A 17449-nucleotide genomic window follows, 5' to 3' on the forward strand; every position below is an offset into this window, starting at 1 on the left:
GCCTGTCTCTTGAAAGCTCCGAAGTTACTGAGAAATATTTTAAATATCCACTGGGTGATGGAATAGCTCCACAGCTGGCTGCCCGATGGTACTGGTGGGTGATCCAGTCCATTTTGAGTGCTAGGCATCATTACAATGGTGCCAGTAGGCTGCTGGTGCCAAATGGGATCAATGCAGCTCGTTGTGGCTCTGGGTCAGCCCAATATCATTCAGTCCATTAGGTATCAGCCAGGGTGAGTCAGGTTGGCAGCTGCCCTCATTATTCTGGTGAAACCTGCACTCCTGCTTCTATTGCTCCACATATAATAATTATAAACTTATAGGCCAGAATCTTTGGGTTGGCATGTGGGGGCGGGCCCCACTTGCCAACGCGTAAAATGACGTGCGGTGACATCGGGTGTACATCCTGACGTCACCGCACATCATTCAGATCTTCAGTTCGGCAGGCATGCACCAGAGTCGGCTGTGCACCCGCCGACCTGTCAAAGGCCATTTAAGGCCATTTAAATATCAATTTAAATAATTAACAGAGCTGCCCATCCAACCTTAAGATTGGCGGGCAGACGAAGAGCCGAGGCGACCTTCGCATTTATCATGAAACCTCATCCACGGGCGGGATGAAGTTTCATGAAGGTTTTTAAACTTCAATAAAAATTTTTAATAAAATTCATGGACATGTCCCAGCTCATGTGACACTGTCACATGAGGGGACATGTCTTAAACATTTTTTTCTTTCTTTATTTAAATTTTTAAAAATCAAACTAATCTCCCTGAGGCAGTTCTGTGCCTCAGGGAGATTTCAGCGCTCTTTTGCGCGCATGTGCGAAAGAGCGCAGGCCCCGACTCAGCCTACTTCCCCCACCTGCACAAGGAGCGCTCAGCGCTTCCGGGTGCGCGTCACACTGGGCGGGCCTTAATTGGCTGCATGCCTGCCCACACCCACTCCCACCCAGCACCCCCCGACAGGGAGAAAATTCTCCCCATAGTTTTTGGACCTCCTTGGTTGTGCCTCTGAGTAAAACAAATGTACACTGAGAACTAAATTACTTGTTGGACTATGTTGTATATAATAAACTATTTTGGTCCTTACAATAGTGTGTTGGACATCCTGTCTAAACTTGAGGAAACTAAACATGTGATATAACCCCAAAGTAAAAGCAAAATAATAACCTCACTGAAATTTCTAAAACAAAACTTTCATGATTTTCCTACAAATAGCAAGAGAAATTATAATAACGCACTTATAAAAATACTCATTCATATGTTGCCTTTAACACAGACGAAGAAACTGACATTGAGCCAGCAGAGATTTTGAGGCAGGTGACTAAAGACTTAAAGAGGAGAGACAGGCACAGAAGTTTAGGGAAGGAATTGCAGAGCTTGGCCCCGAGACAGTTGAAGGCATAGCCACCAATGATGGGGCGAAGAAATTGGAAGATGTATAAGAGGCCAGAGTTGAAGGAACACAGTTAACTGAGCATATGAGATACAAAACGTGATTGTTTGATTTCTGAGAACCAGTCATAATAATTGAGGGGTTATTTAATTCCTTGTCATTGCTCTGAAAATAAAATGCTAAATTTAGTAGTCTTAGTTATATTTGCAATTAAAGCAGAATTATAGAACCTACCAAGTATTGCCAGCACCATGGTACCTTTAAGCACTTCCATGGAGCCTGAGCAGACGAAATAGATGGCCTGCAATGCATCTCCCTGTCGAAGGAGGTACTCGCCTGGAGCACAGAAAGAGGTTTTGATGTGCAGGGAGAGAGACCTAAGGCAGCCACGGCTGGCAGAGGCAAACAGAGAAAGTTGTAGAATTTCCTTGTTCAAGTGCATAGTGATGTCTGACCTCAGCTCATCTGGAAAATCCTTCAAAAGCTATGGAAATGACAAGAGTTAATACATGTTGAAATAATTAATGACGGAGCTGTCTGGAAAAGACCAGGAAGGATGTTCTGAAAACTCATGAAAAAAGTAATCACAAGTATTATGTAAAATGTTACAGATAGTAAGATCTAGTAGATATCTATAATAATCATTAACATCAGCTTTGTCAGTTGTCATTTAATGGAAATGAGCTAATTGTATGAAAAAAAAGTGCATAATTTTCAAAATACTTTAAGATAACCATTAATGACTGCAAGGAATGATTAGGTGGAAGATAAATGAACCGAGATGCATTTCAGAATCTCCCCCATGGAATCCCTCTTTTTACCATCTATAAAACAATTAGCAGTATGGTATAAGTTCTAATAGTATGATAATACAACTATTCTGTTAAAACTTCTTTATTATTAACATATTCACATCACATGCATCTATATCAAAAGCGGTCTTCTCAGGAGGATTAGATTCATGTTGGACGCATACACATCTATAATACATAGACTAAATAGATAAACCAGACAGTGACAATCTAATTATAATCCAATAGCTGAGCATTAAAAGTACTTTAGTTTTTATTTGTTCATGGGATGTGGGCGTCACTGGCTAGGCCAGCATTCATTTCCCATCCCTAATTGCCCTTGTTCAGAGGGTAATGGTCAACCACATTGCTGTGGTTCTGGAGTCACATGTAGGCCACACCAGCAGACTTCCTTCCCTAAAGGGCATTAGTGAACTAGATAAGTTTTTACAATTGGCAATGGTTTCACAGTCATCATTAGACTTTTAATTCCAGATTCGTTTTTATTGAATTCAAATTTCATCATCTGCCATGGTGGGATTTGAACCTGGGTCCCCAGAGGATTACCCTGGGGATCTCTGAAATTCTAATCAGTGACAATACCACTATGCCACCAGCACTTATTGAGCTGCAACACAAATATACAGTAATCTTTTCACCTTATGTATTTAAAAGCTGCAATTATTTTCCCTCAAAACGAGAAAGATTTGCTCTCCTGCCAATGATTGTTATCCTTTTTCACTTTTAATTTTCTCTTTTGATTTTCTCACCTTGCTGAAGGTGATTAATTTTGAGGAATGCACCTTGGGCACTTATAGCCCTTAGGGATGCCATCACCTCCTTGTGAATGTATGCTTTGTCCATATGAAATGCAGATTTACTATCACTTTCAACTGATAAATGTGTCTGTCACTGCTAATTTTATTTGTGGAAGAGAAAGCAAAGAAAGCAAAAAGTAGCATTTATTCTGTGTCTCATCTTATCCTCAGGAAACTCTAAAGCATTTAACAATTAATTTACTATTTTTGAAGTGCAGTCACTTATTATGTAGGCAAAAATAACTCTGTGGCGTTCATCACAGAGGTCCAATGTAACCAGAGATCATAGCATGGGTGTCTAAACCATAATCGATATTGCTTTTTTTAAAACCCAAGTTGCACTATGATATTGTGATATAAAAGAGGTTTGGGATAATGCCAAAAGTACAACTGAGGCTCGATACATTTACATTTGGACAACACATTCATGTTTCAGAACTGTGCTCTGTGTATATATCAATCAAAACTAATCAAAATAGATAATAATAGATGGTTGGAATTATGTCTCAAGGCTATAACATACAGAGGAGTGAGTGAATAATGCCATAAACTACAAGAACAAACCTAAAGTCGTTTATTCAGTCAAACAAATCATGTTACATCCTTGAATACATTTGCAGGTTTGCAGTCATTTTTAAAAAAATGGATGGTGTTTAATCTGTTTTTTTTGTTCTTAGTCTTTCAGAGACATTCATATCTTTCATGAATGACATCAATTTCCCCGCTGCCAGAATTAGTACTGCTGAGTTTTATGGTTGGATTGTGCCATGTTGTGCCAGGGAGGAGTGGGAGATTCCAAAATTAGACAGGAGGTTTCACTAGGAAGGAAACACATGTTCCATTCCTGTGACAAATGGACAATGTTTTAGTGAAAACGGGACACTTTGCTTGACTAAGTTGTAATTCATCCCCTTATATATTTAAACAACTGTATAAATATATTGCATGACTATTAAGTGTTCTGATAACTAACAATGGTAATTTTTATGAATCATAGATCTATTCTCACAGAAAGAAAAAGGTATGGAAAAATATAGAGTCACTGACTAAAACTGAACCAACACATATAAAAAATGATATATATATTGCAGGGCTAGAAAAGAAAACAGAAAACTATAGTTGGATATTACCCAGTACACCTGATACACACATTACACCTTCAACTGTTACTGAGACTGTGCAATTATTTTGAAACATTTGATCGTAGCAATCATGCATATATTGACTGCTGAAGTTAAACCTCAGAAGTAAGCCTTTTGTATTAATTGTGATCCAGAGGTTAAAATTGGGAATTGTTAACAGGAACTATATGATTTAAATGGTAAATCAGGACTATTTTGCTATTTGAAGGTTACACATCCTAATTTGTAGAAGTTACTAAATCTTCACTCTGGCATCACATTGTGGGCATAATTTTAATCCAATTATAACAAATGTGCACTGCACTTTAACCATTTACTTTAAATAACACTTAAAATTAGAGGAGAAATTTAATTATGCTGCACTATCAGCAGGGAGAATTGATAGGTAGGAGCAAGAGACCAGGAATCAGGATTAAAGTATTGTATCTTCAAGCTGTGCTCCTATATAGTGTTACTCTGTGTTGGAAGTGAAGTCACACTGCATTTGCTGTTATATGTCCATAATGAGTAAAAAAATAACAAGTGGGAATTCAAAGTGCTCATTATATTAAAGTTACCACAGAGATAGATTCAGCAATAATGCAGAGTAATTTTTCACATTCAACCTAAAATAACAATTATATGCTATCTGCACGCCACTGAATCTTACTGTCTGGCCTTATTGTCTTTCATACATATAACTACAACTTGCACGCTTGAGTTGTGTTTAGGTTGTTAAGTGATTGTTAAAAACAAATTAAGGCTAACTCATGCATATGATGCAGTTGTTCAATTTACTGAACCTGTGCAAACATTACGGCTGAAAGGAGCTGATGTTGGAGAAAAGGGACTGTGGACCTAACAGTCCTTTCCCATTTTAAGGATCCACACCCCAACCCTCTCCTCAGGGCCCCATTAAATTCCACCCAAGTAGTGAGACAGGGGCAGAATTACATGGAAAGAGGAGGAGAAAAAAGTTGTTTAAAGGAGGCCTTGTTCTCCCTATTCAGCAGTGTGGGTACAGTATGCAGTGCTGCACCAAAGAAGGCTGGGAGGAGCAGCAACAGGACCGGAGTGGGCAGCTAAGAAGATGAGTGAACATCAGGTACACACATGCTGAACACACCCATATCCCATGCATTGAATGTACTGTCTGCCATATAGGCCTTGACCATACAGAGGAGCTCTGTCTCAGGGAGCTAGGCTTGAATAAGGTGGCTAGCAAAGAAATGTGCAACCTCATGATCCCAGAATTGGAGGCACAGTCTGACATCACCATTGCATTTCCTGTGAAAGTGATCACAATCCAGAACTTCATTACAGGATTATTCTTGCACTAATCCACCAAACAGATGACAAAAAGCTGTGCTCAAATATTCAGAGACTAACATTCACTCTAACATGGAGCAGCAGCAGCAGGTGGAGCACAAAGCATTTTTAAAAAGAATTTAGCTTCCTCTGTGGTTCGGGGCTGAATTGACCACTGCTATATTGTACTTCAAGCATCTGCATTATCCTACATTATATCAATCAATACTTCCTGTATTTTCCACAACTCATGTGTCCAAACTCTTTTATATGTGACAAGGTGGTCATATGTTTGGCTTCTTGGAGACTTCTGAGTAAATTTTACAAATGAACACTTTTGACATGAAGCTTCACCTGCAGATGAGGCATATTGGGAATTCAAACATGGAGGTCAAATCCTGCAACGCTCACTACCCTCTCTGCCGAAGGTGAAGTGCTACACAAGTTGCTACACTCTTGTGTAAACACTGGTGAACAGGCTACTGACATGCCCGGTCCAATCTCATATTAAAGAACAGTCTCTTGAATGAGCACCATAGCTTAATTTAAATAAAGGACGGAAGGGAAGATGAGAAAATAGTCTTCTAAGTGCAACAGGCAATCTGAGGAGGAGGAAAAAGAGAGATACTCATGGAAGACGGTCTCCGCAAGGTGTAGCAGGGCCAGGAGTTACAGTAATGGCATGATACACAGTTCCCATGGGGATGAGTTTCTGCGAAAGAACCACAACAGAAATTCACCCTGATAGGCTCTGCAGCCTTTTGTTTTCTTATATGATACTCAGTAGGATACCATGAATGAAATGTATTGGCATTCAAATGCAAGATCTTTTGACTCATGCCCAGAACCCAGCTACCAGACAGTCCAAGAGGACAGGACAGTGGGAAAATGATGAACTATTCACACAGTGAGAAAGATGCAGTTATGTTTAAAATATTCATAGTTATAACCTTCAAATTCATTTTCAGTAATATGTTAAAGTATTATTTCACTGTAGAGAATTTAAAATAAGAAGGAAATTACCTCATTCGCATCAATTCCATTATTGACAGACCATGTTGTCTGGAAATACTCAAGCATTCGCTGTTTTAGCTGCTTTGGCAGATGATGGACCCGAATGAAATCCTTTAGATCTTTAATTCTGTGGTGATACAGAGACCACCTGGAGTACATGCGCTGAATGATAGCAGTTACATTCCCAAAGACTAATGCATGCATCAATGCTGAGAGGAAAGAAAAACAAATGGTTAATAGACCATGAACAGCAATGAGCAATGTGGGTAAAATAGGTCAGTTTACACGATTAAAAAGCACAAATTTACATGGTTGAATGGGCTAGCAGTTGCTCACATTTCTGTGGCTGCAATCCCTATGGAGAAATAAATCCAGCACAGTCATGAATGAGAAGCATCTCAGAGTTGTCATGCCAGTTGATTGCTAGGAAATCCTACTGGGGTTAAAACTTGCAACTCAACTTGCTGACTTTTAATAAGAGGATTCAGCAGAAAACTTCCCATATTCTCATAGTGAACGCTCATGAACTAACTAATTGGCAAAATCTAACAAAAATCAAAAAATGCTTTTAGGACAAATGTTGCCATTGTGTGATAATCAATAGTATTAAAATGTTGAGATAAAAGCAAAAAACTGCAGATGCTGGAAATCCAAAACAAAAACAGAAACAGAAATACCTGGAAAACCTCAGCATGTCTGGCAGCATCGGCGGAGAAGAGCACAGTTGACGTTTCGAGTCCTCATGACTCTTCAACAGAACTAAGCCGATGCTGCCAGACCTGCTGAGTTTTTCCAGGTATTTCTGTTTCTGTTTTTGTATTAAAATGTTGGATCTGTAGCACTGTATAACTTGTAGTCAGCCTTCAACGTCAGCGATTTGAGATGCTAATGATTTGATTACCACAGATCAATCAGATCATTAGAAAAAGTCTTCAAGCTGTTTTCAGCCCACACATAATCTGTGCTAAACATGTTATTTTATTATCACTCAAGTGATAACCAAGGAGTAAGTCTTCATGTCATTTTATCAATTTGCAACCAATCCCCTGCATCCCTTCTTCTTTCATCTCTGACCTGGCCTCCCTAGTCCAAGGGCAGAACTTAGCTCTTGTCAGGCAGGCTTAGCGGGGGCTGCTGGCGATTTCACGCTGGGGGCCAATTAAGGCCCACCCAGCGTGAAACGCGAACGGCAGCGCTCAGCACTGCCTGTGCAGATGGGAGGTGGTGGAGGGAGGGAGGAGGGCGAGCGGGGCGAGCGCGAACTTTGCACATGTGTGTGAGTGTGCCCTTGAGAATCTCCCTGAGGCACAGATCTGCCTCATGGAGATGAAGAGTTTAAAACAAAATAAAGAAATTTAAAACGTTATAAAACATGTTCCCTAATGTAATGCTGTCATGTGAGCAGGGACATGTTATTAATTAAATTTTAAATTTTATTTTTATTTGCTTTAGGAAACCTCATCCCGCCCGTGGATAGATTTCCTTAAAAGTGCAAAGACCACTTGGCCTTTTTGCCTGCCTGCCAACCATAAAGTTGTGGACAGGCTTTGGGGAGTTAGGAAGTGAATACTTACCGTAGGATCCTTAGCCTCTGACCTGCTCTTGTAGCCACAGTATTTATATGGCTAGATCCAGTTCAGTTTCTGGTCAATGCTAATCCCCAGGACATTGATAGTGGGAGATTCAGCAATGATAATGCCATTCAATGGCAAGGGGAGATGGTTAGATTCTCTCTTGTCGGAGATGATCATTGCCTGGCACTTCTGTGGCGCAAACGTTACTTGTCACTTATCAGCCCAAGCCTGAATGTTGTCCAGGCCTTGCAGCATTTGCACATGGACTTCCTGATTTGTACTCTGCCCTACATTACAACTACTGTTAGGGTGCCTTTAAATAACCTCCACAAATGTTTCTGCCCCTTGCAGTTTCTTAGCTCCACTCAAACTGATTTTACTTCTTGATAAGATCCTCTCTCTCTCCTATCTTTCTCCATTCTTTATTAGCAAGGCTACCATGTTCCTTGACAGTGACAAGAGGCTCTCTGACAGGCATGCCAATGCAACCAGCATCTCTGTGTATGCCCATTGGCATTCTTCTGTAAGCTGCCCCATCAAAGTCCTCATCTGAATCCTCAGCAGCAGAACTCATTTTCAACCTCGACCTCTGATGAGCTGGCACACAAATTGTCCTTTCCCCTGGCCTGGCTGTGGCTCACTTGTGGCTTGTGATTCACCATGTGCTGATCTTAACTCTAAAGTTCGCTCAATGCCAGCATCTGAGATGGTTGCTGCGAGTGTCAGATCAAGTGATGACGCTTCTTCATCATATGTTTGGTGCTGCACTCACCCTTCAAGATGAGGCTGCACTGGCTGGCCCAGTAGCAGTTCTTTGGCATCTGAAAGCAGAAATGTAGAAGGGCAGAGTTGGGATGAAGATACAATGGCGGGTGGAAAGCAAGAGATCCATTATCACACCATCTGCAGCTTGCACTTCATGTCAAATAGCTGGATGAAGGTGGAATTTGAGAAGGAGTATAAGGCAGGAACGTATCATGTTCTCAGTAATGCCAGATGCAATGGCCTCAGTAACAGCCATCTTCTCCAAAGGGCTCAGTCAATGCTGGCCTGTCTGTTCCCCTCCAGCTCTCTATTGCTCCCTGTGGTTATGGATCACATTGTCCTTCAACAGAGAGGATAGAATGGGTGGTGAGTTGTTTGGGTGATGTGCCTGCCATAGCTGAATAGCTGGGGTATGTGGAAGCAGCGAGAGTGTGAGGGTGTGAGGCTGGAAGCATTGATATGAGGGTGAGGTGGAGTATCTGAATGTTAGTGCGAGTCTGATTGCTGATGAGTGATGGGGCTGTGGTACATTGAGCAATGTGGGATGTTGGTGGAATGCTGTGTAGGATATGTCAATAGTGCAGTGGGTAGGAGATGTCATATGAAAATCCATTCACTTACCTTAACCACCATGTGAGTTCATTGAACTTTTTCTAGTACTACGGCAAGGTCCTTGGGGCTAGACTCCAGGAACTGACCTCAATGGCCACCTGCAACCATTTCCTTCTTCATGATGTGCATTGAAGTCCCCATGGCCTCCTGTAACCACATGGCATTTTTCCTTTTTTTCCCCACTTCCATTGCTAATATCTCCAGTGCCGCATCACAAAACCTGGGACCCCTCTCCCTTCCCTATTGTCCCATTTGCTGTGCTTTCCCTTCCAGACAAGCATTCCAGCGGCAATTATAACAGCTCTTTTTGCAAGATGCAGCCCTTTAAGAAGGGCATGTTGTCTTTAAGAGATCCAGGCTAGCTGTGCATCATGTTAACCATGCACGTTGTTGGCTGTTGAGCATTGAGCCGGTCAGCAGTGTGTTCCAGACGGAAATCATTTAGGTGAGGAGGCAGCATGACGTTCACATGCTGCTTTTCTCAATGGGACTGGATGTGGCAAAATCCTGCATTGCAATCCCCACACCAGAAAATGGGCCTTATCTAATTCTACCCCCACTGTGTACTGCAAAAGAATTCATCCAGTGTTGCTACCCTCTCAGCTATCCAGTGTACTCTGTTGGTAAATGTGTGAAAGCTGGGTGAGAACAAGAATAGCATTAACTATGTCATGTACCTCATGACACCTACAATGATAATGCATTAATCTTCAAAATTGTCATCCTTATCTACACGTGCTATTGCTCTTTAAATCCCACTCTCTCTACTCCGCCATCAGCACTCATTTTTCAGTTATCGCACCTTGCCCTATGGAATTTTCTCATTAAATTTCCCTGCCTTGCTATTGCTCTTCCAACTTCCAGTGCGTCCTTAGGGCCTCCTCCCTCTTCAACTGTGTCTTCAAATCCCAAAGATCCTCTGCTCTTATACAGCTGCTTTTGGGGGGCTCTCTAGAACAGGTTTACACATGGAAGGAGCTAGATCACTGTAAATTGCTGTCTAGACTCAACAGATGAAAGATTGCCAAATGAGCAAGGTTCCTCCATTTTGCCTGAATCAACACCTTCAGGAACAAAAGGGAGAAGATTGGAGGGTGAAACCATTTATATAAAAGGTTAATTGCCCCATTTTAATGATGATTTAATGCTATCTCATTCATGCACATAGATATTACAAGAAGCAACATGCAAACTAAATTAATATTGATTCCCTAGTTCAGCTAAATTGTTTTCATTGAGGTTAACATTCTGTAAACTGAGCTGGGCTCCCAAGGAAAATTGCGCATTTGTACAATGAAACCCCAAAAGACAGCAATGGTGAAAAGGGGCAGGCCAGTGCATTAATGCAGCTCCTCATCTCAGCTGCCCCTTCAGGGAAAGTGTCCAGTAGGGTCCAAGTAAGTGATTTCAACCTACTGGTTGTTGTAAACCGGGCACATAGCATTGGACATTGATTGACAGACTTAGCTGCCAATATTTTCTGCCCACTGTCTTCAATTTTAACCTGCTGTTCTGGGCAGGCAGCAAGTTGCCTTCCTGAAGTCAACAGGGTCTCTATTTAAATATGAGGTGTGGTGTCTAATTATGTTATTGGGCCCTGCCTGGAGTTCAATTATTGGCCTAAGAGGGGAAGTGCGGACTAACTACTTGTTCTCACTGTGCAATGCAACTAAAGAATTAGGAGAAAATATATTTAAAATTGGCTGCAGAAATTGACAACATGAATGAGAAAAATAATAGGCCGAATCTTCCAAGGAGTGGCAATCACCATCGGATTACCAACTCACTTCTATGTCTTTTTTTAACACATTGCCAGAGCTCAGCATTTCTGGCCCGGACATCCAAATGGGGCCTCTTCAGAAATGTGGAGCGTATCTGTTCTGGGAGCCCTGCTTCGTAGTGCAGGATCATTGGGGGAAGCCAAGCCACGCTCTCTTTTCATGGCGTTATCTGCCATGCTTTGATAAGTATTCATTCACTAACCTAGTGAAAAGCTTTGGGACATTATATACCTTTTCACTGTGTTAGTGAATGAGTGTGTGAGGTATGCAGGTAGGGTGGCAGCATGGTAGATGGCAGGTGCCACTGGGTAGGGTGTTAGGGTAGTAGGTAGCAGGATGGGTAGGGTGCCAGCTGGGTAATGTGGTAGGTGGGTAGAATGCCAGCATGGATAGGGTGGCAGGATGTTATGGTGAGTAGGGTGCCAGCTGGATTGGGTGGCAGGGTGGCGGGGGCAGGTCAGGTTGGGGGGATGGTGGGGGGGTGGGCGGGTGTCGGAGGGGGAGTCAGAGGATTGGGAGTGTTGCAGAGGGGTTAGAAAGGAAATCCCAAAAAGACGAGGGAGGCGGGGGTCAGTTGTGTAGTTACCCAGGAGTTAGATATGGCTTTTTCCTGTCTAACATTTCCTGGGTAACTATCCTGGAACCATCCAAAGTCTCCAACTCTAACTCAGAGTTGGAGATTTTTTTTCGAAGGATTCCAGGCACAGTGAAATTGCCCATTGGAAGTTGAAACATCCCAGGCAATTCCCACAGAGTCCTTGCACTGGGACTTCTTGGGGGTCCCCCAGCCGATTTTCCGGCTTACATCCGGGATACGACCATTGGAGACTGGAAGGTCTGGGCCAATATATATTTCCCAGGTGACGTGTTAGGGTAATCAACCACAAGCTCACACTGAGATCAGATATGATACTTTGTTCCTGTAAAACTTAATGATAATCACACCAATACAGGCAGAACGTTGTGAAACCGGTTTGTGATCGTCTGCTCAGCCCATCGAAGGCGGGCTATGTTTCCCGCCATCGGACGTCGGGAACTTCCATATGTATAATAATACATACATCTGCATAATACAGATTATACATCTGCATTATAAGGCTAGCCCGCCAGACTCATCCGCCCAAGCTGGATCGTCCGTCCATGTCTGTGTTACTGCACGCCGACGTGTTTCACAAGTGCACATAAGGGTCATGCACCTAGCGAGCTGTTTGCCTACCTTGCTTCGGGCAGCACTCGCAGTCATCAGCACCAGGCTTCGCAGACAGCACCACAACTTTTAGGGGGGCTCACGGGCAGGTCCCTACCTACTGGACTAGCCAAAAGGTGGGGGTGGCTTTGTATGGCTGCAAGGCTAGGGCTTGCATTGGAGAAGTGGCCTCAGGCAAGGGAAGAAACTGTGGTGTGAGAGGAAGGGGGATATCCCAGGGTGTGTGGGGGGGACACAAGTTGATCTGTGCAAGTGTTCTCAAAATGATGAGGGCTGAGGAGGCAGTCTCCAGAGCAGATGAGGCCAGATGGACATGTGAGGGTATGTGTGTGAGAATGGGTGGCGATGTCCCTTGAGCTAGCAGTGAGTGAGATGCCAGTGAATGTGTGATGGGCTTAAGTGTGAGAGTTTAGAGGGATGAGATGGTTGCCTTACCCTGGCGGCACGGATGAGATCATTTATCCTCTATCTGCATTGGATGGCCAACCTCTTCTGTGCAGCATTGGCACTGATCACCATTGCTATCGCTTACCAAGCTGGAGTTGCTACCCCTCCTGCGTCCAGAGCGGGGGTAGAGGACATCATGGCGGGCCTCCATAGCACCCAAAAGGTGCTTGAGGGATGCATCACTAAACCTGGGGGCTGCAGTCTTTTTGCCCTTCGGTGCCATGTCTTCTTTGCAGCAGTCGTGGGCTGGAAGCACTGAGAGGTGTGAGCATGGCTTTACTTTAAATGTGACGCCTGGCGTGATGAAACGGCGAGGTGACGGCATGTCGGTTGAACCGCAGCCTGCCCGCCATGGAAATGGCATGTTTCCTGGGAATGCATAATTAATGCAGAGGGTTTGGGATGATATGGCGTGAGAAGCCGGCATTGCAGTCGACAGGTAAAACATCGTTTTATCCGCCTGATATCGTACTTAGTGCAAGCCTGGGACAATTCCGCCCTAAATGTTTTGAAAACATGTTAGTTTTGCCAAGAAATGTTAATATCTCCTTTAGTAATTGTAAGACACTGTAAATGGGCACTACTGTAGATAATAAATGATCTATCAACTGAGTGCTGAAACGGGGATTGCAGATTTATCTTAACATTCATGACTGATTTCCAGAGAACTCATAAGAACGCAGAAAGCACTTTGATTGGATTTAAGGTCAAAACCTTTATGATTTTAAAACTGTTAGAGAAACTCAATATGTATTTTAATTCATGACAATATCACAGTATCTTTACAGTGCAGAAGGAGGCAATTCGGCCCATCGAGTCTACATTGGCTCTCTGAAAGAGCATTCCACCAAGTCCCACTCCCCCTGAAGCAGATTAAATGTTGCATGATCCAGTCAGGAAGAATGATAATTGATTCAACACATAATGGAGTAGAAATCTGCTTTTGGTGCTTTTTCATCAGCAGTCGATTATATGTCCCACCAGATATTCACTTCATATTGACTTCGATAGAATACAGCAGGTGACTGATGCGATACAGCTTGCTTTACGCCACCACCCAAGATGATTTTCCAACCCAATAAATCTCATGCAGACAGGCTACTATGAGCTCTACTGATGACAGAAAGATAAATTAACATACCCCCTATCAGCATTGTGCAGATGGAAAAGATCTTCTCTGCCTCGGTATTGGCTGAGACATTGCCAAATCCGACACTGGTCAGGCTGCTGAGGGTGAAGTAGAGGGCAGCAATGTAGGCACTTCTGATTCCAGGACCTCCAAGTGTATTATTGCCATAATATGGAGTTTCAAGACGTTTTCCCAATTCATGCAGCCAGCCTATAACCAAAGAGTAAAAATGAGTGATGAGTAGAATATGTCTTAAGAATTTAGGAACATAGGAATAAGAATAGCCTGTTCAGTCCCTTCAGCCTGTTCCACCATTGAATTGGATCATTGTTGATCAGTAGGTACCTCATCCTATTTACCCATTTTTGCTCCATATCCCATGATATTCTTACCCAACAAAAATCTATGAATCTGAGCATTGAAAATTTCATTTGATAAAGCATTAATGATATCAATATACATTTGATGTAAATCCTTTGAGCTATTTATTATTCCTTAATAATTATTCTTATGATAATCACATCAAGGTTTATTTTATCTTCTTTCTTTCATGTCCCCTACTTGCCCTACAACATTTCCTGGCTCAGATTATAATAAAACCCAATGCCTCATACAGTGCCGCTCTAACATGGTTGCTATGGTATGCATGACAATTGTCTGATTACAATCATATTTTTCTTCCTTTTCTGTAGAGAGTTATTGAGTATAAATTAATTGGTGCCCATTTTCAGACATGAAGGCGGTGATGTAGCTGCAATGTTTGCCTAGACCGGGAGGCCAAAGTCTGCCGCAGACTGAGCCTTGGGCCTCCTTAGTATAAACTGGGTAAACTGCCGGTGTCCCTGTTGTGAATGCAAATGCAGCTCATCCAATTGCAGAAATGTTTAGCAAGCCGCTTGCCTTGCTGATAGTGCCCATAAAGGAAAGCCCCAGGGAGAAAGAGCGGCAATAGGGTGAGGGAGGAAGGGTGCTGCAAATTGGGAAACTGTAGAGTTTAGGAACTCTTCTGCTGCTCCTAGATCTGCAGTGGTGCTTGTCCAAAGATTAAGAAACATGAGCAGATCAAACCAGGCTCCAGCAGAGGGGACCTAAAAATGGCATCATGCCCTTCATTTACATATGTAAAGAGCCCACTGTTGGTTTTAGGAGGCCTCTAGGGAGGCCTGAAAAGAATCACCTGGCCCTATCACAGGTCAGACAATGCTCCACAAAACTGTCCTGCATTGCACTAATCTTACACGCATAAAATGGGTGCAACAGGTCTAATTTCTACCCAACTCACTTCTGCTTTGTGTCTACACCACTTGAATTTGATTAGATTTGGAAAAGTGCTATGTGAGGAATGATGGGAGTGGATCTTCCAATGGCAACAGTGGCGAATGCTGAGATATTTGCCGCTGTTGCGCTTTAGGATCCTGAGGCAATCCTGGCACACGCACATGAGCGTTATCCACCTGAGAAGTGTAAACTTCTAATTGGATTACGCTGCCTGGGCCACTCTGAGAATATCTCTGACACTGACCTTAGTGTTGGAGACTTGGGCTTGATGCCCTATACTTAACCTAGATGCATCCTTCTTGCACCGTTAATCTCAAACATAGGACAGTGATTAACAATGGAAGCTGTATCGGGAAGACCTAAAAAAACACCCACCTCTGCACCACTGACAATGTTCACACCCCCTCAACTCCCATTCTGAAAATGCTCACTGCTCCTCCCGCACACCGACAATTCTCACCCCCACAATGCTCACCTCCCCCCCCGCACCCCCACAATGCTCACCTCCCCCCGCACCCCCACAATGCTCACTTCCCCCCGCACCCCCACAATGCTCACTTCCCCCCGCACCCCCACAATGCTCACCTCCCCCCGCACCCCGACAATGCTCACCTCCCCCCCGTACTCCGACAATGCTCACCTCCCCCCCGTACTCCGACAATGCCCACCTCCCCCCCGTACTCCGACAATGCCCACCTCCCCCCCGTACTCCGACAATGCTCACCTCCCCCCCCGTACTCTGACAATGCTCACCTCCCCCCCGTACTCCCACAATGCTCACCTCCCCCCGCACTCCCTCAATGCTCACCTCCCCCTGCACCCCGACAATGCCCACCTCCCCACATACTACTGACAATGCCCAAGCCCCCCAGACTCCAGTGCTCACCCCCACACTCCAAACAATGCTCAACATGCCACTCAACCCCCCAACAATGCTCACCCCCCCCCCCACACTTCTGACAATACTCATCACCCTCCTCCCCCCACAACAATAGTTACCCTCCTACCGCTCCATCACAAACTCATAACAGCAATTAAAAGTCTTAAATTAGAAACAGTTAAAAATAAACCTTGAAAACTTAAGAAAAAAACTCCCCATAACACTGCGAGCATACTGACTTTAATGGCAGTTATTTGAGCAAGCGATATGAGAAGGGGGCATGGCCTCGCCACTCCTGCTTGTGGATCCCTGAACCAATGCCTCGCTCCTCGCTCCGGGACAGGAATTCCCGGCTAGAAGGGCGAAGAAAGGTAAGGCACGCTTTTAATAACATTCAGCTGCAACCACCATGGCATGCCTGCTGACCAGAAGATCTAGGTCAATAATTCAAGTTTTTCAACTAATCAAAATTAAACCATGTGATTTGTAAACATTTTTACTTCTTTATTGTATGTACACAGAAGATAATATATAAAGTTTATTATTCTCTACCAGTAGCTATCCCACAGAGTTGTCCACAGTGAATCACATGATACAGTATTTATTAGAACACCAGTAATAGACCGATTTTCCGAGGCGGCACAACTCTTTGGACTAAAAATCATTTTAAAGGAAACTTAAATCCTGCATCAGCCTGCACCCAGAGAAGAATATAGACCCCAGGCATTGTCATCGAGCAGACTGAGCTGAATAGCGTCAAACAATTTACCTATTTGGGACTCGTCATCTCGTTTGATGCCACCATAGACAAGGAAGTGGACAATAGGCTTTCAAAAGAAAATAGTGCATTCAGCAGACTCTACAAACGAGTGTAGAGCAACCACAGCCTCAGAGCATGGACCAAACTCAAAATGTACAAAGCCGTAGCCCTGACCATTCTTCTGTATGGTACCGAGTCATGGGTCCTATACTGTCATCATGTACGCCTTCTAGAACACTTCCTTCAGCGCTACCTCCGCAGCATCTTTAAGATCCGCTGGCAGGACCACATCACAAACATTCAAGTCTTGGAAACAGCCAACATCACCAGCATCGAGGCCATCCTCCTGCAAAGCCAGCTGCATTGGGTGGGTCACCTTGCCTGGATAGACGACAGTTGCCTGCCCAAGATCGTGCTGAGAGCTGACCACTGGTAAGTGGAATAGGTAGGCTCCACGCAAATATTTCAAGGACTCCCTGAAAAAGTCGTTCTCTGTGTGCAACATTGACCATTCCCATTGGGAAGCGCAGGCCATAGATCGTAATACCTGGAGATGCCACATCGGGAG

General features: G+C 43.5%; 1 protein-coding gene across 1 annotated transcript in view; it reads right to left on the reverse strand.

Moving 5' to 3' along the window:
• The window catches only part of kcnh8 (potassium voltage-gated channel, subfamily H (eag-related), member 8), a 420218-nt gene that overhangs the window by 134602 nt on the left and 268167 nt on the right, over positions 1–17449 (reverse strand). The window contains exons 8-10 of the mRNA XM_078538524.1: positions 13976–14173; positions 6458–6657; positions 1631–1880 (exon numbers count right to left, since the gene is read on the reverse strand). Coding sequence (XP_078394650.1) covers positions 1631–1880; positions 6458–6657; positions 13976–14173 — 648 coding nt within the window. The remainder of the gene's footprint in view (positions 1–1630; positions 1881–6457; positions 6658–13975; positions 14174–17449) is intronic.

This window comes from Cetorhinus maximus, chromosome 3 (assembly GCF_964194155.1).
Source record: "Cetorhinus maximus chromosome 3, sCetMax3.hap1.1, whole genome shotgun sequence".
NCBI classification, from domain to species: domain Eukaryota; kingdom Metazoa; phylum Chordata; class Chondrichthyes; order Lamniformes; family Cetorhinidae; genus Cetorhinus; species Cetorhinus maximus.